Source organism: Xiphias gladius, chromosome 4 (assembly GCF_016859285.1).
Source record: "Xiphias gladius isolate SHS-SW01 ecotype Sanya breed wild chromosome 4, ASM1685928v1, whole genome shotgun sequence".
Classification (NCBI taxonomy): Eukaryota; Metazoa; Chordata; class Actinopteri; order Istiophoriformes; family Xiphiidae; genus Xiphias; species Xiphias gladius.
The window spans coordinates 17,592,033-17,605,206 of NC_053403.1; the positions used below are offsets into that span (position 1 = coordinate 17,592,033).

Here is a 13,174-nt window from a genome sequence, read left to right on the forward strand (position 1 = left end):
GAATTGAGTAAATTAAAGAAGTAAGCAGTCTGTTCTTGCATAAAAGTTACTTTTTTCAACTCAAGACCCATTAAAGTTAAAATCCACCCAGCCCTATACCTATGTATTTATCAGTTCATCCATTCATACATCCCTGTATCAGCAAGCAGTGTTTCATTAAAATATAAACTTTTCTTTGCATTTTAGGCGTTTTGAAATAATCAGTTCCCAAATTATGACTTATCAGTGACCTTAAATCTTAGGACAAAGTTTGGCTCATTTATGCTTTAGTTACCCATCTATTTTAATTATTACTTAGTATGCAGATTCACAATTTACCTGAGGCACAATCTCATTATATATACAGTGGTCTCAGACTTTGGACCCCGCTGAATATATAATGAGGTTGTGCCTCAGGTAAATTGTGAGTCCCTCCCAAGCAGGAATTCCATCTTGTTAAATATACTAAGTAATATTTAACATAGGATTACTGAGCTAAACTTTGTCCTAAGATGAACACGTGGTACCAGTTGTAAATGTGATTGAAATGCGAGTGAAGTAACGATATCATCACTTAACCTTGCCAGTAAAATGCTTTACGTGGCAATAATAAACTAATCCTAACACTTATAGGACATTTCCCATTGAACCAAAGAAGATTCCTTCCACCTTTCACTCCTCAACCTTTAGTCTGCCTGTTTTTTCATCTGTGGCTGTCTGTAGCTTTCAATTCACCTCTTGTTATAAGAACTCAGCCTCAAGGAACCAGCACCAAGTCTTTATTTTATTCTGTAGTCACAATGGCTTCAGGGAGGGAAAGCGGTGGACTTGATAATCTTGCATTTGATGTAAGTACAATGACTGACTCATGTAAAATATACCAAATGCAGGCATCTCGAAGTATTCTTCTAAATAATGTCAGCATCAATGGGCACCTGTAAGCATTCAGAAAAAAAACACTGATTTTGATTTTATATTGTGTTAAATAGTAATGATTGCCCTTCACTTAATTCTGATTGATACTGGTTCACAGTGGGCAAAGGTTTGGACAAGTAGTAATTTAGGTTGAACGTTATATAATGCTATAAGTTGTGCAACTTCTGAAGAGATTCTATCCAATCTCAAACAATCCGTGCACTAGGCACACACATCACAAAATACAGTATGTCACTATTATATGTTTTGAATAGATTTGTAGAGCTCTATATTTTCCACTTTTTTTGCTTTAGAGCTTTTCACATTTACAACAATTAGAGAAACACAATGACAGAGATGCTGTCTATCTGTTTCAGTAAACTTAAAAATCTAAAATGTTTTGAATAATTTAGTGTTAAATATATATGAACTGTAGATGTGCACTAGTCCTAAAAAATCTTTATTTATGTCTGTTTTTGGATATGCAAATTATGTTTTTTTATACGGTGCGGCAGATCAGTGAACAAGTCAATGATCAACCCAGAGAAAAGATGGATAGGACATTTGGGAGCAGCTGTGTAGCAGAGGACGACGGAAATAAACCAACTTATTGCGTGACTGATATCCCGCCCTGGTACCTTTGTATTTTCCTGGCCATTCAGGTGGGTGTAACCTTATCAGTGATGATTTTAGCATTCAGATTTATTTTGAACTAGTGACATAAACCATTTGAATGTCTCATGGATTTCCTGGTTGTCGTCATGATTTACCCCACTTTGAAATTGGGGCAATTTATTAATGATGTGTAAACATAATTATTGTAACATTGCAAAACTACTGTACATATGGTAGCTGCCAGTGATCCTGAAAGCAATCCCTTTTTGCTATGTATCAGTCCAGAGAAGGAAGAAAATACTGAATGGAGTATAGACCTGTATTCTTAATGTGTGTGATATTTGTAGGGGTATCATCAATACCATCAGTTCATCCCTGTCATTTACTGCTCCTGTCCTCTGCAGCATTACCTGACAGCATTTGGTGGGATCATCTCGATCCCTCTCATTCTCTCAGAGGGGCTGTGTCTGCAGCATGATAGCCTGACCCAGAGTCGCCTCATTAACACAATTTTTTTTGTCTCTGGCCTGTGCACCCTGCTGCAGGTCACCTTCGGGGTCAGGTCAGAATGATGCTACTTGTTCATTTCACAATTCACAATCCTTCAAGAAAATATTGGCAAGATTGTTTAAATGAACTCTGTTTACATACAATACATTAATTTCAACCCAAACTGGGACTCTTTCTTACTTTTATGGTTTAATTACATAATTTAGTGGAAACAAACTTTAAAGTTTCACTAATTAATATTTTTGTATTACCAGTGAATTATATTATTGTATTTAATGTGAATGTTTGCCCACAGTGACAGACTCGCAGAGGGTTATCACCCAACTCTGCAGCTTTTTGGCTTCTTTTAGCTCATTATTTTGGTCTGCTGTTTAGTTCAGTCTCAGCATGTAGCCATTTTTGGACGACCTTAGCGACTAGCAGCTGAAGACGCAGATATTTTGGGTGGACCACAGTACCGGGGCCAGCCCTATAAATGTGAATGTCCGTGAGTGAGTTAGTGACTTTTTGGACAAAACTTTTCTACTTTCCATAAAAGACACTCGCCAGCATTGCCCCACGAGCGCGAGGTCAGGTTTTGCCTCCACAGGCACACCTCTCAGTGTGTCTAATTTAATTGACTGCACGGTAGCTGCATAGATGTGAATGAGCTTCTAACGCTCTCTCTGAGTGATCATTTTACATGTAAATACAGCCAAAATCACAGCAGAGCCATTGTTTTTAACTTATGTGTATGTTGATTTTGTCAAGCAACGTCACGGTCATAAAATCAGGATTCTAGCAGTGGAGAGCAGCACCTTTGAAACGGCTTGGAAGTGACTGCTGCTTAACATGTAGTCTTAATGAGCTGCGTTTCAGTCACTATTTCATACTTTTTCTGTTGTCTGACAACAGAAACAGAAAAACACGTAAATGAGAACAGCTTTAATGGGAATTCAGCTGTATTAAATTATTGTATATGTGAGCACAGACAGTAGGAGAGAAGCAAACAGATAAAGGATCATATACTAGGTTTTGACCTAGACTTTTTCTTCAAGAGTTGGCAGAGACCAAAACAGACCTGAAAGGCCGGAAAGTGAATACATGAGCTAACATTCATCTGATAGACGAAAACATTAATACTGATCTTGCTCCATGTCTTCCGCATGTGTAATTGGCAAGTGTTTGCTTTGCAGTGTGTCTGTTAGCTTGTTTTGGAATTCCTCTGACCTAAAAATTCAATTATGCAGCTTCAAGTTGTTGAACTGCAAAATCATTTTACAATATTTTGTAAAATAACTGAAACTAATCTTTCTTTGGATACTGTTTAAAATGTAATTCTACTGTTATTTATCTATTTTTACCAAATACCTGCAAAACCAATAATATTCCGATCAGCCACAGCTGTTCATTGGGTTTATTGGCAATAAGCAAATGTTAGCATGCTAGCATGCTAAACTAAGATGGTGAACAAATATGCATTATATCTGTTAAATATCATCATGTTAGCATTGCCATTATTAAGTTAAGAATATTAACATTAGCATTTACTTAACAGCATCTCTACCAGAGTTTCTAGTGTGGATGTAGACTCTGAGTCTCCTTCCCTTGTTGAACAAACTCTCACACCCATTATTGTACATGTTGTCGGACGAACAATTTCGGCTAATAACAAATAAAAACAAAAAAGAAAATTTCCATCATATGTGAGCTAATCAGTTGCTCACTGCCCTTTAACTGCTTTCGTTTGAATGGACTTATTTCTCATTAATTGATTTGTCTGACAGATAATAATTTCTATTTATGTCACACTCTGTAGGCTTCCCATCCTACAGGGGGGTACATTTGCCGTGTTGACACCTGCCATGGCCATGTTGTCCATGCCAGAATGGAAGTGCCCAGCTTGGACTCAGAATGCCAGTCTGGTCAACACCTCCTCACCTGTCTTCATAGAAGTGTGGCAGACGCGCATGAGAACAGTGAGCCAACACAAACACAGTGCCTTCACAGCTTTTTGGATATAAACAAGTCAACAAAGACTCATGTAGTTCTAATGATTAATTCAGTGAATTCATGGTTTACCCTCTAGTAGGTAATCAATCATGTATTTTTTTATATTCGTTTGTTGTCTATCACACAGCCAAAGCAAGAGTGTTGATGTTAATGCTCATGATCTCATTTATTATGTTCCTGTCCACAGTTGCAGGGCTCTATCATGGTGGCCTCTCTCCTCCAGATCCTGATCGGTTTCTCTGGCATCATTGGTTTCCTCATGCGCTTCATTGGCCCCTTAACCATTGCCCCCACTGTCTCTCTCATAGGCCTGTCACTGTACGACTCAGCTGGAGCCAAGACTGGCAGCCACTGGGGCATCTCTGCTATGTATGTAACCACTTTCTGTCATGGTGAATGTCTCCTTGCCCAGTTGGAAAGGAATTGTTTTTACTGTGTGAACAGGCAGTATTGGGCTGCAGATCTAGCACTGACCTTCTTTCTTAAGAGGTCACAGTCTAAAATTACATTGCAAACTAGGTTGGATATGACAACCCAGATTTTCCTGCAGCGGAGATCTTGTCTTCACCGGCCAGTTTCAAATATGAGATCAGTCTCTAATTTGCTTATCATCATGCTAATGACAGTTCTTCTCATACATGCAGGACCACAGTGCTGATCATCCTGTTCTCCCAATACCTCCGTTTCATACCAATCCCTGTTCCTGCATACAGCAAAACCAAGAAACTACACACCTCAAAGTTCTATATCTTCCAGATAATGCCTGTATGTCCTTTGGAAAGTCCTCACTCCTTGTTTTACTTTAGACTATTATACCTTAAGTTAATGATGGCAATATGTATAAATTATTTAAACCATTTTTTGTTGTATTTTATGGTTACCTGGAAATACTGACAACAATACTTACATTAGATATTGATTAGATTCTCCTAGGAATTGTGGTCTCATGGTTAGTCTGCTACCTCCTCACCATCTACGGTGTCCTACCATCTGATCCAGTTCAATATGGCTACCTGGCCCGCACTGATGTAAAGGGAAATGTGGTGAGCGAAGCTTCCTGGTTCACATTTCCTTATCCTGGTAAGTTCACAAGAAAACACAACACTGCTGAAAGATGTTTTTATTAACTGTTCAATAATCACCAATTTGACTCCCAATTCAGGTCAGTGGGGGATGCCAACTGTGAGCCTGGCAGGTGTGTTTGGGTTTATGGCTGGAATAATATGCTCCATGGCAGAGTCTGTGGGTGACTACCATGCATGTGCCAGGCTCTCAGGGGCACCTCCTCCCCCCAAGCACGCCATCAGCAGGGGCATTGGTGTTGAAGGGCTAGGCTCTTTGTTGGCGGGGGCTTTTGGCACGGGCAATGGCACCACCTCATTTAGTGAGAATGTGGCAGCCCTTGGTATTACCAAGGTATGGTGAATATAACAATATTGACAGCAAACACTGTCCACCTTTAGAGTTTACCATTCAGAACAAGCAAGTACACTAAAATTAAAAATAGATTTTAACTAATTCATACAATTATTTACTTTTACTCCCATTTCGAAAAAGCTGTACAATCTATAGAATGACTTTTGTGTGATAACAGGTGGGTAGTCGAACTGTGATTCTCCTAAGTGGAGTTTTCATGATTTTGATGGGGATTCTGGGTAAAATTGGAGCTATTTTCACAACCATCCCCACCCCTGTGATTGGGGGGATGTTCCTGATCATGTTTGGAGTCATAACTGCTGCTGGAATTTCTAATCTACAGGTAAACAAAGGCATGACTTTTTTTGTTCATTGTTTCCAAATGTAATTTTGCTAGTAGTGGTGTTTTGCTGACACATCTCATTTTACAGTCCACAGACATGAATTCCTCCAGGAATATCTTTGTGTTTGGTTTTTCCATGTTTACTGCACTCGTCATTCCAAACTGGATTATGAAGAATCCTAATTTCTTAGAAACAGGTACAACCGCCAAGAAAATTTCATTACTTTTTAACAGCTTTCACCTAAACTACTATTAGCTGACATGAAAGTATTCTATTTTTTCATTCGGAAAACTGAGCTGAATTTGATCTTGCATTCAGAATTTTAGCTTGATTAGAGCAGTAAGTCTCAAGATGTTTTCACTATATTGCACTCATATTTTTCTCTCTTGCCCTTGGTTATGTGACTCAGGGGTGACAGAGGTGGACCAAGTGTTGCACATATTGCTGACCACCCATATGTTTGTAGGAGGGTTCCTTGGCTTCTTCCTTGATAACACAATTCCTGGTAAGCTGAAGAGAAAGGTTGTTACTGAATCAAATTGCACTCAATGCACATGGCAGATTTATAACAGTCCAATGTAGCTTCTGTGCATGCATTTTGTTTCTGTTGTATTGCTTCTCTACTAATATTTAATCATCATGTAAATCCAACTTTTGTAGTCTGTGAATGTAAACTATATGTGTGTTATTATATAGAAAAATGTGGTGTACTCTTCTAACAGTCTTTCTGATACCATTCAGGGACAAAATATGAGCGTGGCCTCTTATCCTCGGACAAAGTGCATCTTGAAGACTCTAGCAACACCTTGGGAGCTGAGGAGGTGTATGACCTCCCCTTTGGCATAACCTCTTGCCTCTCATCCAAGTCTTGGGTTCGCTACATTCCTTTCTGCTCATGGAAGGGCAACAAATCTCAGTCCAAGGCTGAGAACGCCAGTATCTCACAGAGCCTGGGGGAATGAATATGGCACAGGGATCTTTGAATGAATGAACTAGAAGTGGTTTAATAAAATAATAAAATAACTACCACTTTTTTTAGGTTGCATTGCTGTTTCTTATTAATCTGGGGCCACATATATATTATCAAGATTTTCATGGCTCTTATCTTTAAACTATCTATATCTGGTTGCTTTTACCCCCCTAACTGAATAATATTCTATTATGGCACTTCATGACTTTTTATGAGCAAACTTTAAAGCAAAATACAATCCTGGTAACTCTCCCTATATAAAAATACAATAAGTTGATCTATGTTTTCTGTCCTACAGTGCATGTAGCCAAACTGCCAGCACTGTATTAAATGTTAATGTCGAACACCGAAAAACAAATAAAAATATCTGAGTGTGAACTGTATCTGTAACATTCTGTCTACACTAGTTAAAAGAGAAGAAATACTAACAATTAAAGTGCTACTACGTTCTACCATTACTCAGAATTCTTCCAATAAGTCACAGCCGATCACACACAAGAGAGGGACAACTAGAATAATGCTCTTCATTCTCCTCTTTCAAAGGAAATTAAATTTAGCCGGTAGGTAAATTTATTATCACACAGCCCTATCTCCACACAGATCCATACAGCTGCTTAATAAACCACAGCAGCAACCCTCTAGCTGTTATTGTGTTCCCCTTTGCAAAGCAAACAGAGATAACTCATCTCCTCAGTCTATCTCTTTGCCTTCCATGCCTTTCATTTCTTTCTCTCTGTATTCATCTCCTCTGGCTAACAACCTTTGACAGACAGGTGGGAGATGGTGTAATGCTTTGATCTGTGGCACTCCCAGTTTTCCCTTAAGCCCATTTTGACCAATGGTCAATGGTTGGCCGCACATTCTAATGTTATTTCAGGATGGTACAATAATCCGGGGTACTGAGTGTAAATTGCACTCTAAAAATGTCACCTTTCCTGTGGATTTCTTTTTTTTTTTTTTTTTTTTTTTACCTCATTTTGAACACATTACAGAATATTAAATTTTGTAAAGGGGTGCTCTAGAAAGGGATTTTGCACAGTATTTCACACTAGGGTTTTATATAATGCTGTGCCACCAATTTGCATTTCAATAAAAAATGATCATGACAACTCAGCAATTTGCTGCTCATCAGGGATGGCTTCAAATTTACAAGCACCATTTTTTTCTCTCTCTGAGACTCTGGCCTTGAGGAATTGCTTTCTATTTTCTTTTCAAACGCTACATTATAACATGTCTTCCCAGCTTTCAGGCACTCTGAGATCTATTGTAAGATCTTGAAAGCTTTTAGCTGCAAAGTTTATCTTTCTGACATAAATATTATTTCAAATGGAGTGGGGAGAACAGGGCAAGACACAAACAGAAAAAAATTACAGAGAAAAAGAGAGAGATATTGTGTATTCATGACAAATAGAATAGGACCATATTGGAGGCAAATGTGCTTTACACACTCCTGCTGATTCATTTGATCAAACAAAAACAGGGTAAATAAAAAATATCCAATGAATACACACATACAGAAGTCAATATATTCAAACTAATATAATTTACTGTACCCATGCCCATTAATGACTGATTTTTATTTGAAAACTACAATTTAAAAGAATATGTACTTTAACACCTTTGCATTTCTTCTCGGCCCTGTGGGCTAGAATTCCAATATTAACTGCTGTTTTTCTGTTGTTATAAATTTATTTAAACAGCACAAGAGAAAAATATGCTGTAGATTTTAACTCTTAGCTGGACATCAGGAGCACATTCTGAGAATGCTGATATGTTCCTATTCAGTGCAAGGGTTCTGGTAATAGCAGGAAACTGTGTAATGTCCTGACACACTTGTGAAAATAACAGTATTAGATTATTGCAGGGCTCCTTGAGTGAGCCATAAGAATCGGGTCTGTTCATTTCCTATGCTGAGTGGCAGATATATATGATACTTGAGAAAACTGGCAACCGGGATTAAGTTTGAAATGAGTTTTAATTAATTTCATAATTCTATCTTCTGCTTTAGCTTTGACTGGTATGTCTCAGTGTCCAGTGTTTAATTTTCCTTACTTTCCATTATAGTAATACTGTCATTCTCTGCTAATCTTTATTGAAAAGCACTTTGAAATGTAGCAACTCACCAGGTATATTAACATCCCAGAAACACAGCTGAGCGATGTGTCGCTGTCCTCACCACCGACAAAAGATGTCATATTGTGGCTCCAACCATGTGCCCAACATTGTGGCTGTTGCCTCCCTCACAAGTACTTTGTCAATAATGAGAAAATGCGGCAGATTTCCAGCCTACAGTTAGTACATCTTGTTATAGGATATTACTATTGTCACCTGAATAAGTCAGATCAGTATGCTTTATCATTTATGCAAAAATAAAAAAGCAAAATGATGGTATTAAGTATTGGATCAGTAGCACTGAGAATGATTTAGCGCAACTATGATTTACTTGATTTATTTATATGTAGAGTCAACTATAATTCTGGTAATTTGGCTCCAGCCTCAAAGACATTTTACTCCATCATTAATTTACTACATTGACAGAAACATGTATACAGAAAAACAAGCAAACACACATGTAAATGAATGACCTTAGCAGGTTGCAATGGACAAAACTAGTCTGTAATGAGAGCACCACTGGGTGCTGAGAAACAGACTGAAATATTCATAATGCTGCAGTCCCCTTACACTCATCATGATTTCTCTCTGTTTCCTTTACTCTGACATCAAGTCCTCACATACTTCTCTCTCCCTTTCTCGCCATCTCATACTACTTTTCAGCACCGATCCAACGTTACAGACAACAGAGAAATCGGGGCCCATACATGCACAGCACATACATGGTAGCAAGTTAGCTCTCCAAACTTTTTATTCTAAACACATCCAGAGCAGATATTTTGAGCATTTTCCCAGGTTAGAGAGATAATTCTCTCCCAGTCTGAGACAGCCCCTGCCTTATCACATTGGGGTCCCATCGGTGTTCATTAAAAACATTCAAGAACTGAAGACAGCCTAGTACTAAGGAACTGCTCATCCCAAAACGGAAACTCTCCCCCATTTCTATGTACTCATCAGTACTCTCACTGTCTGCCTTCATCCAAAACAACAATGATTCTGTAATGCCTGATTATAGGCCAATTGCTTGTCAGAAATGACGGGTTGGACTTGTGAGGAAGCTTTAGTCCTGATGTGTATTTTCTGGGGATTTGTGATATGCTCACAATTTTTACTGTAATGTTTTTTCCTCCCTGCCTCCCTTTGGCATAGTGTATTATTTTCATTTGAACACTGGAGGTTGCTACAGGCTAAACTTTGGTCTTGGGTCTGGAAGTGTAAAGCTAAGACTCAAGAGGTAGTTCATTCCTTCATGGCATCATCCACTAATATGGTTAAAAGTGATCTCACATCACATTTTACTCTGTTTACAGAAAAGGGTACTGATAATGTAACTAAGAACAGACAATGACATTTCCACTAATGTATTTGTAGAGGCAAAATTCTCCTCTATGGTGAGGAAGTAAAGACAACAATGAGTCTACTAGGATTCTAAGAATTTATCACAGAATATTAAATGAATTATAGTGAACAACCAGCAATAATCAGCAGTGATCATCAAACAAAGACAGAGACAAGCTCTTCAATACTATTTGGCTCTCTCTCCACCACAGAGGTTTCAGAGTCTGGACGCTGTCAATAGGAGAATCCTGTCTTTATATACAGTTGTGGTCACGTAGGCAATGCATAAGTTTAGACAAACAGTTCAATAATCAGCAATTTCAGGCCTGCATCTGTTTGCCAGAATCAGTTCCTACAGTTCATTCAAACAACCTTAGCTTAAAACACAGAACATCTGCCTCAGTTGACAGGACATAGCTCAACCGTTTACACAGAAAGGGGAAACACACATTAAAGGAAAAATAGAACATAATCAAATGAGAGATAAACATTTTGCCATCAAAGTATTAATACACTCTTATTATTAATTCTGCAACAGCTTCTTAATCTTAAAAGATTCAGATGTTTCTGCACTGTAACAGTGTAAGAAACAGGTGAAAAATAAATGTGTCATTTAGCTCGTCTTCTGCTAAAGCACTAAAAAGTTAGTTTGGGTCTGTTATTGTAGATCCAGCCATGCCTTGCTTGAGTCAGGTCAAGTAGAACTGGAGTTACATTACATTTAAAATATCATAGATTGCCTGATATTAGACTTGTCCCTTCATTCATTAACGGAGGTTCTACAAGATGCAGTGGTTTTGGCTGTGTAATTCACTTGCCAGCAGAGTGCATCGGCGTCAGATCTAGCTGCCAACAGAGAAACAGCTGGCTGACCAGAGCATGCCTCAGTAGTTAAAGGCCAGAGCTGAAGTGTCTTTGAGCAAGGCACTCAATATCCATCTGCAGTGGAGCAGTTTAATGACCGTAGCTGTAGTTTTTGACGGTTGGGCAGTGTAGCAAAAATGACATCATCCTGATGCAGACTTCATTTCCTCGGTCCCTGGGGCAATGCTGTCCATAAATAAACCATGTCCTGTAAATGATGTGGTTCTAGGGGAAATACTATTAATGAACTGCTCTTTGTCGGCGTTTGATTCCAGAATAGGGATGGTGGAAGTGAAAGTGTTGACGGCTTTTAAACTCTTCAGTGCAGGTAAGCCCGAAATGATATGGGAGCTAAGAGGCCACGACACCGGATCCCCGTCTGTCCCTGTCAGCCAAATAGCGGAAAGTGATCAATCGTCCTTGACCCGCCAGCGACTAAACAGCCGAGTTATGTTATCACATTTCATTTATGGACGCTTTCGTAGACAAGTCTTTATAGACTGGACTCTATTTTTGTGTGTGTTTTGCAAATGATTGCCGACGTGTTACGGAGATGTTTTGGTCAACAGTCAAGGATGCAGCGTCCATGACGTCAGTGACTAAAACATCCCCTCTATTTCTCACCGGACTGCTCCTGCCACATATTCAAAAACAAGTCCTGTTTTCCACGAAAATGTGCGAATTTATCAGTTTCTGCTAACGCTATTGTAACACTTGTTGTTACCTTGTTGCCACGCAATGTCAATCTCTTTAACGTAAATATTCTGCCGCTATATTTATCCGTGTGCTATCGGTGGCAAACATAAACCTAATGCGGTATTTTAAAAACCTCACAAACGTCAACGCCGTAGGTAACACGATTAAAGCCTGCTTGTTATTTCGTAATTATTTTTTAAGTCTCTCATAATTTCCGATCAGATTTGTTCGTAAATAATACAAAGAGGATCTAGTGACGAAAGTGTTTTAAATTATATCATATATTTTACTTCAGAAATTCACATAAAAATCACAATGTACTGCAGTAACGGACTGGGGCGAAACATATATATGTTGTTTGTGGCAAACAAATTCGCAAAAAGGTCTTAATTGCGTTGCTTTAACTGTCCTCCATTCCGGCACGATGTTTTAGAAAAGTGCGACTTTCCCGTTCGTTTACCACTTCATGGAGTCGAACGTGTGCTCAGCTCGCAATTGCGCCGTTTCCGAAGGTACTCTAATGCAGCATTGCTGACGGACCAAAAATCCGGAGCAGGGCGGAATGAACTAGCTTCGTCAGGCAGCCAGTGGAAGCTAGAACACAATATGAACTATAGAAATGATACCTTCAAAATAAGAGTGACAAATGTCAAACGATAGAAGAAGTACTTGAAATTACATCTGGAAGTACTGTATCGGAGAGACACTGAAGATTTTAAAGATCCCGAGACCATGCCCCCAGTGAAAGTTAACCTGCCTAAGAATTGTGAGATTGACCTCCAGAACAGCTAAGACCCCCCCACAAAAAAAACAAAACAAACAAATACAAACAAACTAACAAAAAATTAAAATTTATTTATTCATTTAGGATTTCTGTGAGTTTTATCTCCCAGCAGTACGGTCAAAAAGCCGAATCAAAGCCTTCTCCTTTGTATACCATTGCTGGAGAGTATGAAATCCCTAATTTATTTATTTGAATAAATTCCCAGAAATATTACCAGTGTTAGCCACTGTATGGCCCCGTTTTAAACCCACAGCAGTGGGGAAGTTCTCATAGAAATTGTAGACTATGGCAGTGGGGGTCTATTGCCTGAGGACTTGCTATGCCAAAGGTGTCAGATTGGCAACTTTACACAATGCCCACTGTCAACTTCATGTTAGATAGACATTTTTTTCATGAGATATTTTTCTCATGTAAAGGCAAAGCAAGCCATTTTAGTAGGACAAAGGCTCCCAACAGTGATTTTTGTATGGAGTGCATGCTAGAGTAATATACTTGAAAATTCTTTAGAGTTTTAAATTTAGTTATGGCGATTAATATAAATCATACGAAGGATTTCAATCCAAAATTGCCTATATAACCGTATCCATACATTAAAGCATGATGGTGAGTAAACGTTTTACTTTAAAAGTATATACCGGA

The 13,174-nt window shown here is 38.6% G+C and overlaps 1 protein-coding gene across 1 annotated transcript; it reads left to right on the forward strand.

The window, feature by feature from the left end:
• Positions 1-751: 751 nt before the first annotated feature.
• Positions 752-6,733, forward strand: LOC120789341 (solute carrier family 23 member 1-like). Its single transcript, XM_040126008.1, has 12 exons — positions 752-827; positions 1,410-1,556; positions 1,914-2,071; positions 3,818-3,977; positions 4,199-4,380; positions 4,656-4,776; positions 4,935-5,091; positions 5,174-5,427; positions 5,606-5,770; positions 5,859-5,967; positions 6,181-6,276; positions 6,513-6,733. Exons 1-12 carry the CDS (start codon positions 780-782, stop codon positions 6,731-6,733), a joined length of 1,818 nt encoding a protein of 605 aa, XP_039981942.1. The 5' UTR covers positions 752-779.
• The last annotated feature ends 6,441 nt before the right edge of the window (positions 6,734-13,174 follow it).

What these genes read in the sequence shown, in the direction of transcription:
- LOC120789341 (XM_040126008.1), top strand. Translation starts at nt 780, where the DNA reads ATGGCTTCAGGGAGGGAAAGCGGTGGACTTGATAATCTTGCATTTGAT. An exon ending in TTGATAATCTTGCATTTGAT is followed by an intron (nt 828 to 1,409) that starts GTAAGTACAATG and finishes ACGGTGCGGCAG; the next exon opens with ATCAGTGAACAAGTCAATGA. An exon ending in CAGCCCTTGGTATTACCAAG is followed by an intron (nt 5,428 to 5,605) that starts GTATGGTGAATA and finishes GTGTGATAACAG; the next exon opens with GTGGGTAGTCGAACTGTGAT.